This window comes from Poecilia reticulata, chromosome 7 (assembly GCF_904066995.2).
Source record: "Poecilia reticulata chromosome 7, P_reticulata-male-v2, whole genome shotgun sequence".
Classification (NCBI taxonomy): Eukaryota; Metazoa; Chordata; class Actinopteri; order Cyprinodontiformes; family Poeciliidae; genus Poecilia; species Poecilia reticulata.
In genome coordinates this window covers 1,340,477-1,359,519 of record NC_088836.1, presented here as the reverse complement: position 1 = coordinate 1,359,519, position 19,043 = coordinate 1,340,477, and the positions used below count along the sequence as shown (strand labels likewise).

The following is a 19,043-nucleotide window of genomic DNA, read 5'->3' as shown; positions in this document are numbered from 1 at the left end:
TTCCTTAACAACATCCGTGGCCTTCATCTCTTCCATTGGCCAGCTAATTATTCCGGCAGGGTATCTGATTACTGGTAAGGCATAGCTGTTTATTGCACGGATCTTGTTCTTGCCATTGAGCTGGCTTCTCAGGACTTGCCTTATTCGTTGGAGGTATTTGGCTGTGGCTCCTTTCCTTGTGACCTCATCAAGGTTGCCATTTGCTTGTGGTATTCCCAGGTACTTGTAACTGTGCTCTATATCTGCTATTGTTCCTTCTGGGAGTGAGACCCCTTCTGTGTGGGCGACCTTCCCTCTCTTTGTAACCATCCGACCACACTTCTCTAGTCCGAATGACATCCCAATGTCAGTGCTGAAAAGTATATATATATATATATATATATATATATATATATATATATATATATATATATATATATATATATATATATATATACACACACGTGTGTGTGATGTTGCAAATAATTTAAATATGACTATATGTAGCATAAACAAAATGAAAAATATGTACATATAAATATTTCCATAAAGTCCAGAGAAAACACTCAAATATATGTTTAGATTTAAGAATGTCAGTCAACATTTGATACATACTTTTAATTAATTAATTGATAATGTGCACCCAGAAATGATTTTTTAGAATTTGATTTAGGAATTTGCTAATGACCTTATAATTTGATTGTCTAAATCAGGGGTCCCCAAAGTGGGTCCTGGAGGACCGGCATCCTGCATGTTTTAGTTCCCTCCCTGGTTTAGCTCACCTGGATCAAATGATGCTCATTAGAAGACCTAAGAAGAACATTGACCTGCTGAAAAGGTTACTACCACCAGGGAGGGAACTAAAACATGCAGGATGACGGCCCTCCAGGACCCACTGTGGGGACCACTGGTCTAAAGGCTGCAGGACACAGGCCCTCAAGGACTGCAGCTGGAGACAGTGGCCATTCTCTTCACATTTCTGTCTACAGGAAATGTGAATTGAGTATTTAGCATATCCAGTTGGAATACATGAATGGTTTTTTAAAGGAAAAACCGGGGAACCCGACGAAAACCTAAACTGTAAGACTCCAGATATAAAAAGCCAAGCTGGGATTTTGATGCCCTGACCTTTCTAAATTTAGTTTGATCCGTCCATCCGTCCATCCGTCCATCCATCCATCCATCCATCCATCCATCCATCCATCCATCCATCCATCCATCCATCCATCCATCCATCTTCCACTTTTCCAGGGTCAGGTCACCTCCAGGGAAAGACAAATGAACAGCAATGGAGATTAATAAAGGAATGAGCTTGAAACTAACATAAAAAATAAATAAAAACGAAAACTCTGATCTGCAATCCAAGTGCACTATACCTGCATTATTACTGAATTTTGTGATTGTGAGGTTGTGTTTGTGGTCTGTAATTTAATGGCTCTCTATTTTAGGATGCAAAAAATCTCTGTGAGTGTTGAAGTGATCTTCTCAGTTGTACCCATTTTGCGTGTCATGAGAAAGTGCTTTCTTAAATATTTCAATATGGCGTCCTGAAGAGGATGGCCATCTAGTGATGTTGAAGCCTTCCACAGATCTCTAGTGGAGCCAAACTGATTTTTCAGATCAGAGTAGAGGTCTGTAACAAAGACATTAACCTTGTCATTGTCCTTACTGACTTCAAAGTCTGTGATTTCCTGTATGATTTCCACTGACAGATAAGACAAGATTCTCTTCATGTCTGTAGTGCTCACTGGCCCACCGTTTTCCTCCCAGCAGTTCAAAAAGGCTCTCATCGCAAAGCATTTCATACATTCCTCCAGCTCGTTCTTCTTTTGTTCTATGGTTTCATTTATCTCTGGAATTGGAATGATAGTGATTTCTTCAACAAATTTGACATACCTAGTCCCTGGTGGTGTAAGCAATGAATCAATCAACGAGTCAGTTTCAGCTTTTTCATGATATTCAGGCTGCTCTTTGAATTCTCTTCCAATGGTTGGGATGGAGTCCTTCTCAGTTCCTGGAGACATGGATTTGGGGATTTGGGTCTCATATGTTTGTCCAACAAGATCATTGATCTCCGAGAGCACATTGGACACCCTGTCACTCTCACTTATGCGATTTATTTCCTCATTTTTGAGCCAAAGAAAGATGTTTTGGAGAAATCTCCTCACCTCGTCTTCTGTTCTGGCATAGAAGATTTCAGGGCAAATTTCTATTTGGCCAGAAATGTCACTTATTTTCTCGCTAGAGAGGACAGACTCTGAAAGGTTTTCGGGGGGAACAGGAAGGTTATAATGATGGCTGCTGGTGATATCAGTATATAATTTATCTGTCAGTTCCTTGGAAAACTGCTTGATCTTGTCATTCAACTGTGGGTTTTCCATGAATTCTGTACACAGTCTGTCAATTTGAGGTTTGATGGACTGAAAATCCAGCTTAGGAATTTGGTCTGTTTTCGTCACTGATGAATCTTCAGGGACACATCCAGGAAACATGAGGCGAGCCAATGTGTTTGATATATATGTATCTTGTTTCAGTTTCACCACATTCGTGTCACTTGAGTCCTTGAATGAGATCTCCAAAGAAGACGCCATGGTGGCGAACTGATCCTTGGCAAATCTGGAAAATTGTGTTTTTTTGACTATTTCTTCTTTTCCAGCAGGATCAGTTTTGCCCTTTGACCGGAAAAGATTTCTGATATCACCAACAATCTTTTTTAAGTTAAAATGAGGAGCGCATGAACAACTTGTATCTTTCTGTCCAACCGAACCTTCAGCCTTACAGTAATGAAGGTCGTCAATAATCGTTTTGCTAATTCCATCTGCAACCTCATTTACTTCAAAATGATCTAGGCAAAAATCTGCATCATCTTCTGCACCTTTCGCATCACCTGCATCATCAGAATATTTCTCTATGATTTCAGCAATGCTCTCGCTAACAGAGGCCACAGAGTAGAGAGATTTCACACTAGGAGAAACACTTCTCTCTGTAAGGTCAAAGGCAGTCTCTGCTTCTGCTGGAGACACGCCTGAGGTTCGCTTTTTTGTGAATGCACTCCAGTATCTTTCGACGCATCTTGAGCTGACTCTGTTTATGTGTTTGCGAAGACACTGAACTGCATTGGAAACCATCTTGTTGAAATTTCTCAGGTTAGAAATGCAACCACTTGCAAACACTGCTGGTTCTGCAGGAAAACTAGAGGTTCTCTTGATGCCATTTGCAATGGACGTTACTTTTTCAGAGACCTCCTGTTCCATCAATGAGTTCAACTCCATGCTGCTCTCACAGACTTCTTCTGGTGGAGACACCTCGAGGACAATGGCCATTTCTGTTGAAATCATGTTGGTCAAATGCACACTGATGTTTTCATCTGGCATTTTAGTCTTCATGCACTTCGCCATACAATCTTCCAATATTGGCACAAGGACGGTCAGTGAATTTTCCACACATTGTTGAAAAATGTTGGTAAGTATGTCAGCCATGACGGCTGTTATATGTGAATCCCTTAGACCCTGTGAAAGCAAGGTCCACTGTGCTGGTGTTAAAGTGTTCAGGCGGGGCAATATGATGTCCTCCAGGTTGTCAATGGAGATGTGGATGCTTCTGTTCATTTGCCCGTTTGACTCTTCCATCTTTCAAAGTTTTATTTTTATTCAAAGGTTTCCGTAAAGAAACAATGTTCTGCTCACTATGGCTTCTCTTCTTGACATAAAGTTTACTTAAAACTAAACCGTAGCAGTAAGCTGCCTTTGATACTGGTTCACGTCATAATCCGTTATGACGTAGCCATCCCCCCGCGCGAAACGTACGTCACGCCTAAGCATATGCGCATGCTTATTAGACATAATTTGTAAACCATCTCCAGAGAACCATGCAGAGAATAGCCAGGTTACATTATGCGCTCTCTTTACTGTATTTATGTAATTTTATTGTGACGCATTTGTAACCCCCTCGCAGTTGTCATATTACACTGTATCATTTTTGTACTACTCTGAGTCTCAAATTTTTACAATAAAAAAAGATCAAGGCCTCCAATATCACGGTATACATAGGTCTGTAACTATAGAAACCTAAACAGAATTTCTATAAAAGCTGTAATTTAAGATGCTTTATGATAATTTAATGTGTTAGTCTACATTATGAACCAATAAGCCAAGTTTTAGAAATAAATGCTAAAGTTAGCCTACCTGCTAAAGTTCTCCACAGAGAGCGCCAGCTGTCGTCTCCTCCCCTACGGAAGCTCATTAGGACTTTATGGCAGATGGATCCCCGAGTTTTGGTCGTTCTGCCCGGCAGCAATAGCTACATGTTTGATTAAAGTACACCTGCTGGTGAACTATTCATATTAAAGTCTAAAATGATTACACACATTTTTTAAGACTGCAGAATCTCATTTAGCAGCTCCTGAACAATAGATGTGAATTTCTAAATGGTTTTACTGATCTATATTGTGTTTAGTGATAAATCTTCAGTCGCTTCCAAACTCAACACTGTTTATGTTCAGCATCTAGTAAAGTTTAAATTTTTTGAATATTAACTATTTTCTGCTGCAGCATCTTTGAATAATGTATTTTTCCTGTGATTAATAATCACAAACTTTGTGGTTTTCATTAGTATTTACCTTTTAATACCTCTAAATAAAAAGCAGTGCCACCAACTGTCGTCAGAAGTTACCTAACTGGTAAATGTGTGTAGTTTAAGCAGAGTTTTAATGCAGTTGTTTCGTTTGTCCCGGGTCTCAGTGGAAGCTGCTCTGTTCAGAAGAGAAACATAAATCTTAGTGACGGCAGTAGGAGCTCCTCAATCCCTCCTGCAATCGATGGATCACTGGTTTGATTCCCGCCTTGTTGTTTGTGTCTTTGGGCAACACATCTCAATCTTACTTCTGTCAGCCTGACACAGGGCAGCCGTAGTTACAGTTGTGGTGGAAAATTACTACAAGTTAACATCTGCTGATCATGTTATATGAAATGCTTGTGAACTCTCACCAAAACAACGACTTGGGTTACATGTACAAGGTTGGAAGTTGTTTTCTAAAGCTGCATCAGAGCCAGACTGTCTCACCCCTTGTTTTGAATTCCTTATCCTTGGTATAAAACTCATGTGTTGACTCTGCCTGGCAGAGCTTTTCACCCAGACTTGCTTCATTATTGATCGTCTTACAAGCTCTTTATATTGTGCACAGCATATGAATAAACCTGATTGAGAGATTTCATCTGACAGTGCTTGGTGAAATAGTTTTCCACAACTCAGTCCAGTAGCTTTCAATCATCAACTTGTGAAAGAGCCCTTTGAGATTTCAACTGGAGATATAAATGTCTTAATAAATACAGTTTATTGAAATCACCATTACAAACCAATGACTGACCATGCTGCAAGAAAACATCCAACCTGAGCTGCAATGGAATGATACAGATCAAAGGATATCCATGTTTTAATGGCCCAGTCAAAGTCCAGACCTGATTGCAGTTGAGCATATGTGGAGAGACTGCATTGTTCTCAAAACTCAACTTCTAATCAAACTAAGCTTGAGCTTTTTTTTTTTTTGGCAAAGAGCAAGTAAACATGGTTTAATGTCCAAAGACAACAAGTTGGGTGTTGTGGAGTGGCCTAATCAAAGTCCAGACCTCAATCCCATAGATATATAGTAGGTCTTGAAAGGGTTTTTTAAAATATTAACTAAGTTACATTTATCATCATTTATAACATTTATATTTAAATACAGAATAAATCTGGAGTAAAGACCCACCTAATGGACTAACGGTTTTAAAATGCTCTTTTGACAATCTGCTCGCTTATGACCATAACAAATATGGCTTTTTATGATCAAACATATTTTTGTGTAATTTGTTTCATAGAATAGCAGAAAGTGTCAAAACCTTCTTTCAGCCAGCTGTCTGGCAGTATCCAGTAATAGGTGAAGACCAAAACAGAAAAATGACTTTTCTTCAATCACACAAGAACAGAATCCAACATTAGGACTGGGCAAAATTAAAAGGTCAATAATAGTTTTAATTGATGCATGTTACATTCAAACCCATCACGTTCCTCCCACACATAACTGCAGACTTACATACTTTTTTTTCTCCATCGCCTCAGCTGAGGAACACTACAGACAACTTGTGAATGCCTTAGGCTATCATATATTTACAAATCTTCCACTTCTATACATAGAAAGTCCTTAAATACAGTCCAACAACAGAGGAGTAACAGGAACAACATGTGACTGATTGTATGCAGTTTCTTTGAAGCATATTTAATGAACTTTCCTTCCAGAAAAGGCGTGTGCATACAGCACTGTCATAAAAAGTGAGTCACAATTAGACATGATAGGTTAAAAACTCCACAAAGCCTCTTCATTCATATTTCACAAGATAAAACTCTTCCTTCAGCAGGGATTTTCTTTCAAAATGCAAAAAAGTACAAAAAGACATGTAAGGTAACAAAAAATAGTTAAAATGTGCTCAGTGCATTAAGACTTTCCAATATATATCAAAAAGAAACCAAGAGGTGTTTTGCCCTGTTCCATCTCTGTGATAAATAAAAGTCACATTATTACAGGCAGACAGTCAAAGGGCATTAATCAAAACCAAGATACAGTGAAAAAATATGAGTGAAACATAAAGCTAAAATTTAAGGTTTGACGTACGTTTGTGTAGGCCAAACTTCAAACTTAACAGAAATTAGATTTTTTTTTTAATGGTTTTCAAAGAAATACAGCTTAAATCAGCAAATCTGACCAAGTTTATACAGCATGGTGCAGAGATCTTAAGCCTTTACACACATAGGCTGACTCAAGATGTGTGCACTGTTCACCATCACACTGTGAGCTACGGCGAGCACTTTGGCCGGAGAAACCATCATTCGGATGTCGTTTAGAAGAGACACACTGTGCAATGTTTCAGTTTGGTATCTGCAGCAGCTTCACACCTAAACCAGATCTGAGTTGGTCTAAGCTTAGCCCTGCAAACATCAAGGCCAAACCCAGGAGCTCTATCAGTAAACTTCAGCACTACTGAGAAACTAATGGCATTTTGTTGACAGATTCTGAAGAAGGAAGAAAAAAAAAGAAATAATAATAAAAAAAAGTGTAGTCTTGAGATTTCATTAATTTAAAGTGACAACTTTCAGTTTTTAATGCCACGTTCAGAACTCTTAAAAGCTCCCTGACCTCATGTAGAGTCGACTGACTAGCTGAACGAGCAAAAAGAATTGGCCACGCACGCACGCACACACACACACACACACACAGCTGTGTGACAGGAGAGCCATGCATGAAGCACAGAGGGCATCAAAAATGACATTCGCACTCAGTAAAGCATCACAAGAAAATGGGAGAAAACTGACGGACAGACCAAAGGCCAAACGTGAGGTTTGCACAAGGAAGACTGTAGCTGGCGCTAGCAAGAAATAAGATGTGGATAGTTAGTGGTGAGATGAGATTATGGGTCAACCTTTGTCTTGCAAAAACACGGTCATGTCGATTTAACGTTTTAATCCTTGGCAAAAGTCCAAACAGACATCTGCTTTGATTGATGACAAAAAACAGATTTGAGCACAATTTCATGTTACTAAACCCCATAAAATCATGTAGTAATTGCAAAGGTGTAAAGAACGTTTTTTACAAGTTCAGAAAGGCCAACATTGTTAGTGACGTATTGCATTAAAGACCAAGCAAACCTTTACTTTGTTGCAAAGCCTGAACCTAAACACGAACAGAGACGGTGACTATTAGACTCTCCATCATTCAGAGCCGGGGTGGGCGGCTGGAATACAGAAATGTTGGTGTTTCTCCCTCACCTTGGCATGGTTTCTGACACTTTGATCTCAGAGTCAAAGGCAAACAGTGTTGATATATGTATTCATATAAATAACAAAATAGTACAGTATAAATATAAAGATTTTGTGTGTGTGTGTTTGTGGATGGATGTGTGACCGCAGCTGTATGTTGTGTAGAGGTTCAGGGTAAGAGTGTGTGTGTGAGCCAGTGTTAGGACAGGATGGGGGGAGCGGGGTTAGAGGTGAGGCTTTCCATCTCCAACCTCGTGGAAGAGGGAGGTGTAGAACTCAGGCTCCAGTTGTTTGTTGCGGTAGCGCTGCACAATTTCAGTGATTTTCTGTTTTCGCCTTACATGCGGCGGGTTGTACAAGTCACTCTCCAGGCGCTTCCGTCGGCACACGTTGATCACCGTCTGACGCACGAGAAACCCTGAAAGGCAGACCCAAAGGAAAGAAAAACTAATTCACAATTTTGTCACATCAAAATTCTATTTTTCCCATTAGCTTTTAAAGTTTTATACACAACTGAGGACACTAGACACCACAGCAGCTCAAGTGGGACAAATGCCATTGAAAGACCAACTTTTAAAGTGAAATATATCCACAAATTTATGTCATCAATGTTATTTTTACTTCTTATACTTCCATTTGGGTCTCAACTGCTTCCAAAAACAAACAAACAAAAAAAAAAAACACCACCCAGATGTTTTTTGGAAATAAACTTATGTTTTTGGTGTCTGGAAAATGAACCATTTCAAAAACCTCCTGATTGCTGAGGCACACTGCACCCGTTACCTAGCAACCACAGCCAAGCTGGTTGTTGACCTACTTTTCAGAAAGCCCTGGATGTATTCTTGTTGGTTGTGCAGCAGGCTCCACCTCTGCTTGTCAAATTTGTACAGTTGTACAATTGTGCATCTGTTTGCAGCTGTTTTCACGTGTGAGTGCAAATGTTGAGTTGAGGGGACGTGGCCAGCATTTTTAAAGTGACAGGAGGCTCTAAAACAGCTCAGAATAAACTAAAGTCTCATTATCCAAGAGTGATTTGAAGCAAGAACAATGTAGTGAACATGTGTTGTATGGCCCATAGAACTGCCCTAACCTTTTCATGGAAGCATAATAGGTCACCTTTAAAAACAACTAAACATACAGTTTCCAGTAGTCAGCCATCACATGTCGGCCGGTCACAGTGCCTTGCCACAGTGTTACCTAGAGCCCGGCGGCTGACCACCATGCCATCCACCAGGGGGATCACCATGCCAAATTTGCCCACAGCGCCGTGCAGCCCGATCCGGAAGAGTCCTGTCTTCAATGGGTGAATGAAGATCAGAGGAACGTCCTTTTCCAACAGCCCTGACCTTGAGCAAAGACCAGGAAGGAGTATATTTAAAAAATACACATTCGATGGTCATCTTTGATTATTTATTTGTAAAATATATTTAAAATGTCTTAGTTTAATTCTAAAATGGGTAAAATGAGTGAAAAACAGCAGCAACGTCGGTTTAAGATGGCCTCTTTATAGTGATATTAGAACAGGAATCCCATGAGTTGCGTCTCCATAAAGAACACAAAGTTCATACAACAAGATAAATCATTTCAAAGAGATCACTGTTGCAATCTAACACAAAAACATAATGCACTACAACCTCATCTATTGAGAATGAGGAATATTTACACTAAAGACTAAATGCCTATGAAATAAGAATGAAGGATAAAAAGATTGAAGCAGACAAAAATATACTTTTACTTTTGCTTGCATTATAAAGCCTTGTTACATTTGGTTGTTTGCATCAACATGTCCCAGGTTCACCAGAAAGTTTGTTGAAATACATGTCGGTCTCCAACTTAGCTTAACTTTAATCTACACAAAGATTAAATGTGTAATTTGTGTCCCTTTCACATGTTTTCAGACCGACGCTCTTCTCTAATCCTGCATAGTTTGTGCAGGTTCCACCAACTCAAATTTAAGACTTTTTAAGATCATTATAAATGAAATTTAAGACCTCTACCACGACAGAAACGGAGAGAAGAAAATCACATATATTGCTATGTTCTCTACAGCTTTAACCTCCGTATTGCCATACTTGCTAACTAGTAATAGTACATTAGCACTTAGCGGTAGCCTCAACACCCTTGAGTCACAGAACACAATGCAGACACCTGTGTGCAACTCAAACCTTCGTCTGACAGAAAAATCAAGAGAGAAAAAAAACATGACAGAATATGTGATTAAATATTTTTGTCATGACAAAATTTAAGACCTGTGATCAATGTGTTTAAACTTTTTAAATTAATATAAAACAGTTTTAATGCATTAATTTTAGATAAATGAATTTAAGATTTTAAAAATGTGCAGATATCCTGTTTAAATATGACAATTATTTTTTTTAACCTTTTTTTGTTTTGATTTTATGCACAAAGTTCAAAGCAGCAGAATTTATTCTAAACTCACACATTAAACATGATGAAAAAAACTAAAGTAATTTAAGATACATGTTCTTTAAAATAATAAAGTAAAGCTAAACTTGAAGTTCATTAAAAGCGATAGATAACATTGTTCACTGTCACAACAAACTGCTCTGCCACACACTTTTTTCTCTGCCAACCTTTGCACACACTTCATAGGAACACTTCCTGTTTTGCACAGCAGATTTAAAGTACCATTTTGCAAAACAAGTGTTTCTTTTTTTTTTCTTTCTTCCTTTCTGCACCTGATCTGAACCAAATCACAAGACGATGGGTTGTGCATGGCGGAAAGCAGAGCGCGTTCAGCGGTAACCTCTGAATACCTGCAGGAAGTGCTGTTGCTCATGCTGGCCTCCAGGCCTGTGCTGGTTTCCGCCAACAGATCAGACAACGGGAAGTTCTCTGCAGACCAAAAACCCAAAGCAATCATCAACAGTCATGTCATATTTAATAGCTTCAGATAATTTTGCTGAACCCGGAAAAGTTTTATTAAAACATTTGTATGGCCACATGAAACAGTTTTATAACTAGAAGTAGTGTGTGCTTACCGATATCATCAAAGCGCTCCACCCAGACCACAAACACTTTGGTCTCAGGGCCCAGCTGGGGGTAAGACTTTCCGGTCGATGATCTCTTTGTCTTCACCAAAGGACTCAGCTGCAACAGCAACACAACTTAGCAAGTTTAGGCAATGAGTACATAAAAAAAAAAAAAAAGTTAAATTACGTTCTGTGACATTGTCGTAGAGGTTCTGTTTAGTCAGACAAAATGCAAAGCTACCTTTTTAGCGGACTCAAGGCTCTCAGAGTGGTTGGGGAACAGTTCCAGTGTGAGATTAGATTGCTTTCCAGGAATGAGGTCTGTGTTGGTGTCTGCCTCCACTGTGGAGTCACTGTGCACAGACGACTCCTCTGCAACATAGCAACCCAGAAAAGTCGCTTTCAACAACCTGGTTTTTCATTACTTCACATGTGATGGTCCTGGTTCCTGATCATTTTTAAATTGTGATTTTGAATCTTTCCAGACTTTATCCTCAAAAATTAATGAACTTTTGAGTAGAAAAAACTAAACTTTTCTTTTGTCTCTCTACCACAAACCACACCGCAGTGTGACAAAGTACCATTTTATTCTCTTAGTTTTTAGGCCAACTTGAGCCAAAACAGAAAGCACTTCCACACGATGCAAAAAAAGAAAAAATCTTACTAAGTATATTTGTCCAGTTTCTAGTTCAAACATTTTAATACCGTGGAACTAAGATTAGCTTTACTTCAGAGATCCTCTTAATATCTCTGGAAAAAAAATTCAGCAGGATAAATATGCTTGTTATAAGTCATTAAGTCTTGAAAATAGATTTTTAAAAAATAGTAATTTTACAGGAAGTTTTTTCACTTATAGAGATATTTTTCCAGCTTTAAGTTAAAAAATTTGCCAGTGAAACTACTAATCTTTTTTTAATTCATTTTCAAGAATTATAGATTTAAAACAGGCCTATTTATCTTGCTGAAAACCTTTCAGTTTGTTTTGTTATTGTAAGTGTATTAACATATTTGAACTAGAAACTAGACAAAAAGACAAGTTAAAATGTTGTGTTTTTGCAGCGCAATTGCAAAAATGAAAATCAAAATACCAAATTGAATACAGATCTTTTTTTAGTTTGTTTTACAAAATTCCAGAAAACAGGGATTTCTGTGGATTGTTCGGCATCTGAACCAAACTTAGATCCAATTGAAAACACTCAAATAAAGAGATCTGGAGGCCAAACGGCCATTTTTAGTCTGTCAATGAGTGTGTATTGTTCTGTCAGTAATTCAAAAACCAAAATGTTGAATAAGTTGTATGAAAATTGCAGCTGTGATGTGACAATGTAATCACAAAGGCCATTATCTAAAAATAAATATATTTTTTAGGAACAAATAGATTTGATCTCAGACAATGAAATAGTAAAGTTCCAAACTAAATTAAATTTTTTCATGCCTACATTAATTTGTAAAGTGGCTAGCGCCAGCTAAAGCTCAATTGTGTAGAAGTTTCTGAACACAAACCTGAATTTTCTGTTAAAGAGGGAACAACAAAGGCGATCTCTGTGAGACCATCAGCGTAGTACAAAACTTTCTTCTCTCCGTTGAACACAGAACCTCCCGTGTCCTCGGGGCTCGCTGCTTCCTCTGACGAAAACAAAAACCGTCATTTGGTGAAGATAACAGCATCAGTTGCTGCGTTTGGAACTGTTCATAAGCTGACCTGTCTGAAGATCAGTGCTGTCAAAGCAGGAGTTCAGGGACCAGCTGGTGTCCAGATGGCCTGTCCACCCCGGATGGTGGCCCACATCCACAGGCCAGCCCAGAGACAACAAGAACTCCAGGAAGTGGGGCTGGACAGTAGCTGACGACTCCACATTTCTCAAAATCTGAGCACCATGGAGATGCACATTAATATACCAGAAAATCATTTTGCAAACAGAGTGAAAAACAGCATCGATGTTCTAACTAAACAGAAAAATCTGTCTGCCCAGCTAGAACCACAGTGAAGAGCTAAACTTCCTTTTCAAGTCTAGATCATTTGTGTTTCATATTTTCAGCAACAAGGCCGAGCGACATGGACGTAAAGTTCCAGCACTGATCTTGATAAACACACACATTTATAAAGAAGTGTGATTCATTTCACTAACGCACACAGTAACTGCATTCAATCATGTTTACTGATATTTAATGAGTGGAGAAAATAATAAAACTAACCAACAGTATGAACAGTTTTAGGAATTTTAAACATCATTAATTGGAATTTATTTTTGACAACAGTAAATCAAATTGCTTATGATAAGAATTTTATCATGTTAAATAATACAACAAACACCTGGTTCAAAGACCTTAACACCATAAAAACATAATAAACATATACATAAACATAATAATCATAAAATAAGCAACAAAGAATACAATTTGTCAAATGTCATAATCAAAATCATCAAACAAGTATTCATCAAATAAATTCACAAAAGTTCCAGTTGTGAGGAATCAAAGGCAGATATTTGATCAGGTGGGTTTTTAATCACTCAGTGTTTCTGCAGCATTTCTGCAGTTTTCTGGAAGTTCATTCCAGAACAAACTTTTAGTTGTAAACCATTTTATTTTCAACCAACGCCAAAATCTATTTATAAAATTTCAAACTGCACATCTTCAAGGTGCCAGTAAAATACCTGCAGAGTCTGGAAGTCTGTTCATTACCTCAGAGCTGCTTTTCTGTCCCGCTCTCACGTAGAAAATAAAGACAGTGTCAAACGGTCGGCAGGGCAACAGATCCAGATAGCTGACGTCATCAAAAAAACCCGGCAAGGACGAGTCCAGGCCGATCAGATGAGGAGGTAGACGGCTGTTGTTGGGTTCCTGAAAGAAGCGACATGAAGGTGGTAAGCTGGTCGAGTAACGGCAGAGTTTTCAAAAGAGAGGGAGGGGAAACGTGTTTGTACGGACCTTTAGGGCTTCCAGAGACAGAAAACCGAAGTGAGAGAGGAAGAGGCGTGCTGTCTGGAACTCCTGCGAGGGCAGAGGAGGTTTGCACTCCGTCTGAGGGTCTGGGAAGGTCTTGGACTTTAAGAGCTCCTCGCTGCGCCGCTCCAAAGTGTTCTCATAGTCTATCTGCTTGGCCATCAGACTGCGAAGCTTGCTGTGCTGAATTTCCAGCTGGAAAGGAGACGATGTGGTAAAACAAAACAAAAAACAAAACAGGAACTGGACAACCGGCAGCTGATTGGTAAACCTTCACCGTAAGACTCCCACAACCAGGACAGGAACCTCATCCTCAGGTTAATATGCATGAAAACCTTCATCTATATCACAGCACAATGAATAGAATAAGTTGCACAGAAATTCAGAGAAATTAATCTTTATCCAGGACTTGTGAAGCTTTCTCTGTTAACTTTGTCTCAAAATGACAACATGTCAACTGATTATGGACTTCCAGAAAGCTAAAGAAGAACTGGATTACCATAGAAACCAGTTACACTAACCCAACTACCTTCACCTGCTTGTTTTTCACCCAAGTGAATTTTGTTTGTCTTCAACAACTTACGTATTTACACATCAGTGAACTTGTGGCTGCTGAATCATCCTCATAGCCCAAACAACCCACCTGAGTTTGTACAGTAAACAACAACAATCAGCTTCATGCTGGTTTTCAGCCACAGTTAACCTTCAGATCTGCAGAGTTTGCATGAAACTGTAAACAGGAAGCGATCCAATGAAATAACGTACCTCCTTACTGACGATGTCATCCAGGTCTGGAATGCTGACATCGGCTTTGACCAGAGGGATCTTATCCACCTCCTCTGGAAAAGGCCTCTGCTTCACGTTGTACTTGATGCCCACATCGTCATTTGGCGTTGGGCGGCTCTCAGGAACAAACATCTGCCATGGGAGGAGAAATGTGGACAGATTCAGACTGGAGTTGTTGGCATTACTATGGACACCGAAGTTTGACAGTAATTTCTGATGAGATCTGACCCTCTGATTGGCACGAGCCCCTCTTGGCTGATGGAAGAGCTGCATCGTCCAGGCGTGTCGTCCTGCTGTTCCTCGGATCAAAACGGTCACAGACGGACTGGGATCTGCAGGGACAGAAATGTCAGTGAAGTCAGTGAAGAAAATAAAACGGGTTGATCACTTGAGGAGAACATCATTCAAATTCTTAGCTAGTTTTCTACAGAAAACCTTGTGCACTGATATCAATATTAATATCAATACCTGATATTAATACAACTATAATGGTCAACTGATGTTATATAGATTTCACTACCCTTTCAACACCTCCATCTGACTAACTCAGAGAAGGTAGCTTTGATTCTTCTTTATTGAGAAACAGCATTCACAATGAAAACAGCTTTCAGTGCAACCTGGTAGTTAATGTATGGTGTGTTTACTAAACAAAAAAAAGATTGAATTTTTGAGTTTTCATCCTGCCAGAAACCAATCAGGGATGATCAAGCTGAAACCTGTTTGATTCTCGGTGAGTCTAATATTTTAAACTCAGCGATAATGTTTTAAAATAAAAGCAGGTCAAATCATTTGTAACAATAAAACAAAGATGGGGGCATGATGCTGCGACACCGACTCTGCTCATTGCCGAGAGGTTGCTCCAGCATGGCAAGGATCACAGAGTTGTCCAGGACAAAGTAGCGGAAGTTAGTGGCTCCTGTGGCACTCAGTCTGGCGTAACGTATCAGAGTGTCTTCGTTCAGCAGGCTGCAGGTGGATGCAGGTCCGCTCGGAGAAGGGAAAGCCCCCAACACCTGCATGATGCTGGGGAACACCAGCAGGAAAAGCAATTCAAAGACGTGTGTCAGTGAAAGCAACACAGTGCAATCTAATAGGATTCACACACAAAAAAACGTTGATTACATAAAGAAAAGAAAAGTTTTATTGTCTTTCTTAAGTCTTTTACAAAGTCAACCTGATGATTTGTTCTATGGCTTGTTCTTTACAACATTTCTGAAATGACAGTTATACATACAATCTATCACAATCAGCTGACAAGTTAGCCTAGAAAGAGACAACAGCATCATTTCATTTTCATTACTTCATTTCCAGTCACTTTTTGTATCAGGATAGTAAGACTATAATCATTAGCAGCAGTCCTAAAGTCAGACAGACAGTGAGTGTTGAGGTCGGAGTGACTAAAGTGTTTACAAATACCGCAAACACTGAACATCTCACCATGACAACGTGGCCTCAGCGGCGTCCTTCACCCTCATTGAAGCTGGATTGTGCTCCTTCTCCGCTTTGTGACGCACTTCCTGCTCATGGCGAGACTTGCTCCCAGAGATTCCCAGTTCCACGATCTCCAACACTTCCATCAAACAATCCTGGCAGATAAATGGAAATGCGCTTCAGTTCAAGAAACTTTCAGCACCGACTATCTAGACTGAGCAAAGATGAAAACTTTTTCAGTGCGTCTTTGAACGCACCTTCTCATCCAACATGCCGGGGTGCTCTGTGAGCCACACGCAGAGAAACTGGAAGGCAGCTACAATCATGGAGTGAAGGTCTCTGGACTGCAGAGGGGCCGGCCGGCTGCACTGGTACACAATGTAGCCGCAGATGGAGCTGACAGCACGTTTACGCTCCGAAGAGTCCACTCCCACCTTCACCTAATGAAGACACAGAGTGTCTGGGGGTGAGGTAGATGGCCGCTTGATTTTGCATTGCACGTTTGTCATTTTCAGTTTTCTGAAAGAAGCTGCCAGTCTTTAAATTCAAAACACTCCAATATTTCAGGACTCATGATGTCTTAGTCACTAACAAGGCTACAACTGATCTTTAGCAAAGAAAAAGATACTTATACTTAATCGTTGCCATGAGGTACTTTCCCACTCTTCCATCCTTTATTTAACACAGACCTCCCAGTCTCAATATTTGTTGCTGAAAAGCAAAGCAGCTGCAGTTTCACACACTCTACCATGTTTATTTTTGTGATGGTAGAAAATGTCACCGTCCTGCATTCCTCCCAAACATCTGGTTAGACTGGAAATACTGTCCAATGGTTGTTTTAAATAAACATGCATGGCTCTGCAGAGGAACCATCAAAGCTCTCAGTTAAAGTTCTCACACAGAGGTGTGAACAAAAGTTCATTTGCTTCTGAAGCAGAGAGACCGACCGGCAGTAACACCTATTAAAAGCTTGTTCTTACCTTGGCCAGTCCCGCCAGCAGCTCCAGGGCAGCCAGAGAAATGCTCATGTCTTGTCTCCACTGAGAATTGAGCCTCTGTGTGACCAGGTGGATGCTGCGCACCAGCAGGCCTGCAGCCGTATCTGGAAGAGCTAGACCATAAAACACCCCGAAATACCAAACACCGCGAAACAGAAACAATGAAGGGATTAAAGCCACACCGCCACAAGGTCCGACAGGAGAAACACTCAGGGTCCATTTAGCAAAAAGAACAACATCATGCATCAACAACATCTCAACACTGCATAGCATTAGTTACAAGTGTAAACGTAGAGAAAAGATATAAAATACACACAGAAAGAGACAGGGCTGAGCAATGGGAGCAGATATATTATTGGTTAATGTGAAATGACTTAATTAATATCTAAAACATTTACAAATAACAGCTGTTAGATTCATCTAGCCAGTAAAATTTATCACTCAGTCATGTGAGGGAAAAGATCATCTCTAAATAACCTTTAATTAGGGCTGAAACAAGTAATTGGATTAATTGTACTGAATTGATTATTGAAATAATCGTCAACTAATTTGGTAATCAATTAATCATTAACTGCAGTTTATAGACCTGGAGAAAAAAAGACCATTTGGTTAAAGAACATAGAGCAGAAGTTAAGCAAAAAAAACCAAAAAAAAAACATATGTACATTTTGCATACAACATTTAAAAAAAAACCTTTGCAAAAAACTCAAGTGACAAAGTTTTAACTTCATCTGGTTCAAATTCATAAAATAAATCTATCAAGCATCTTTTGATTACCAAATATTAAGTGGTTACTCCAAAAACAGCCAACAGATCCGTTCTACACTATATTCATGTTGAGTCAAGCAGAAATGGCCGAGCTTTTCACATGTTGATGTTAGAATTATGTTTTAGCTGCAGATGCATCTTTTGCTACAAACAAACAACTATTCCCTAAGAACATTTTGTTTTTGCAATTTAGACAATAAAATGTTCATTTTCTAATTTTAAGGAAAAAAACTACTGGTTTATTTGTGTTTTGTTATGCATTTCTAGTATTGTACAAAATAAACTTAATTTGTTAAATGAAAAATCTGCAGACGGTGAAAGTCTTTTAGTCCAATTAACTGATTAATCTTCAGAATAATTGATTACTAAAATAATCATTAGTTACGGCCCAAAATTCAGGGAGACAATTTTAAAAAAAATAAATTTAATCATTAGTATTTTTTTCTCACGTATTTCTAATATTGTATAAAATAAGCTGAGTTGGTTAAACGAAATGTGCCAATTTTCTTATGTGATTAATTAATTAATCATCAGAATTGATCACTAATATAATCATTAGTTGCAGCCCTACTTTTAATCAGACCAGAACACTCCAAGCAGTCATTTAGAAAAAAAATAATAATAACAAAGTTGGAAAAATTGTCTGAAACTGTTATATCACAGCAAACAAATGAATCACCTACAAAGACATTTTACCCAGCGCTTCTTAACTCTGCACACCACCTTAACCACGTTAGCTACAAACAACAGGCATGTTAGTCTGGTGTTGCTGCGAGCCTCAGTGAGCATCATTGATGAAGGTCAGTGAGTTAGCTGGCTGCGTGTCTCACCGTAGTCTCGGAGCAGCGCTTGCGCCGGACGCTCACAGTCTGGGCTGGTGGCCTCTGTGCTGCCGCCGCTGTTAAAGCTGATGCCACTGTTGGTGCGACTGTGACTCTGACTTCTCAGCGTCACATGGCTTCCATCTATGCTGCCCTGAAAAATGGGGGACGGCAGCCATCTTGACGAATCCAGTGGACCAGTTGTTGAAGAGAAAAGAACGGGTCTGATCTGAGCCTTACCGTTTCAGTCTGGGCTCCTATGGCCTCCAGCAGTGCAGAGTCTTGGACGATGTTTAGCATCGCACCTGAGAAGGATGGAAAAATAATAATAATAAACACACAAATAAAAATGTCAACAAGAGATAATTGTATACAGGAATCCCCCCAGTGGACCTGGCAGCTCGCCATCCTTTACTAGCGCCACTGCCAGGCTAAGCCTTTCTTGTTTATGTTTTTAGGAAAATAATAACAATAATAAAAACAAAAAAAAAACATTTTTTTTTTCTTTTTTAAGCCGGATTGCAAGCATCTCT

At 39.3% G+C, this 19,043-nt stretch overlaps 1 protein-coding gene across 5 annotated transcripts in view; it reads right to left on the bottom strand.

Moving 5' to 3' along the window:
* Positions 1–5,967: 5,967 nt before the first annotated feature.
* LOC103467108 (Ral GTPase activating protein non-catalytic subunit beta) overlaps positions 5,968–19,043 on the bottom strand; it is a 49,011-nt gene continuing 35,935 nt past the window's right edge. For 3 of the 5 annotated variants that reach the window (XM_081608561.1, XM_081608563.1, XM_008413186.3), the window contains 18 exons: positions 18,751–18,815; positions 18,520–18,664; positions 16,904–17,034; positions 16,181–16,363; positions 15,930–16,078; positions 15,328–15,515; positions 14,721–14,824; positions 14,472–14,624; positions 14,290–14,349; positions 13,692–13,901; positions 13,446–13,604; positions 12,463–12,628; positions 12,264–12,386; positions 11,002–11,132; positions 10,770–10,878; positions 10,545–10,623; positions 8,965–9,113; positions 5,968–8,185 (listed from right to left, as the gene is read on the bottom strand). In XM_081608561.1, coding sequence (XP_081464687.1) covers positions 7,992–8,185; positions 8,965–9,113; positions 10,545–10,623; positions 10,770–10,878; positions 11,002–11,132; positions 12,264–12,386; positions 12,463–12,628; positions 13,446–13,604; positions 13,692–13,901; positions 14,290–14,349; positions 14,472–14,624; positions 14,721–14,824; positions 15,328–15,515; positions 15,930–16,078; positions 16,181–16,363; positions 16,904–17,034; positions 18,520–18,664; positions 18,751–18,815 — 2,498 coding nt within the window. In that variant the 3' untranslated portion in view covers positions 5,968–7,991. The remainder of the gene's footprint in view (positions 8,186–8,964; positions 9,114–10,544; positions 10,624–10,769; positions 10,879–11,001; positions 11,133–12,263; positions 12,387–12,462; positions 12,629–13,445; positions 13,605–13,691; positions 13,902–14,289; positions 14,350–14,471; positions 14,625–14,720; positions 14,825–15,327; positions 15,516–15,929; positions 16,079–16,180; positions 16,364–16,903; positions 17,035–18,519; positions 18,665–18,750; positions 18,816–19,043) is intronic. The other 2 variants (XM_081608562.1, XM_081608564.1) reach the window with 2 other exon arrangements.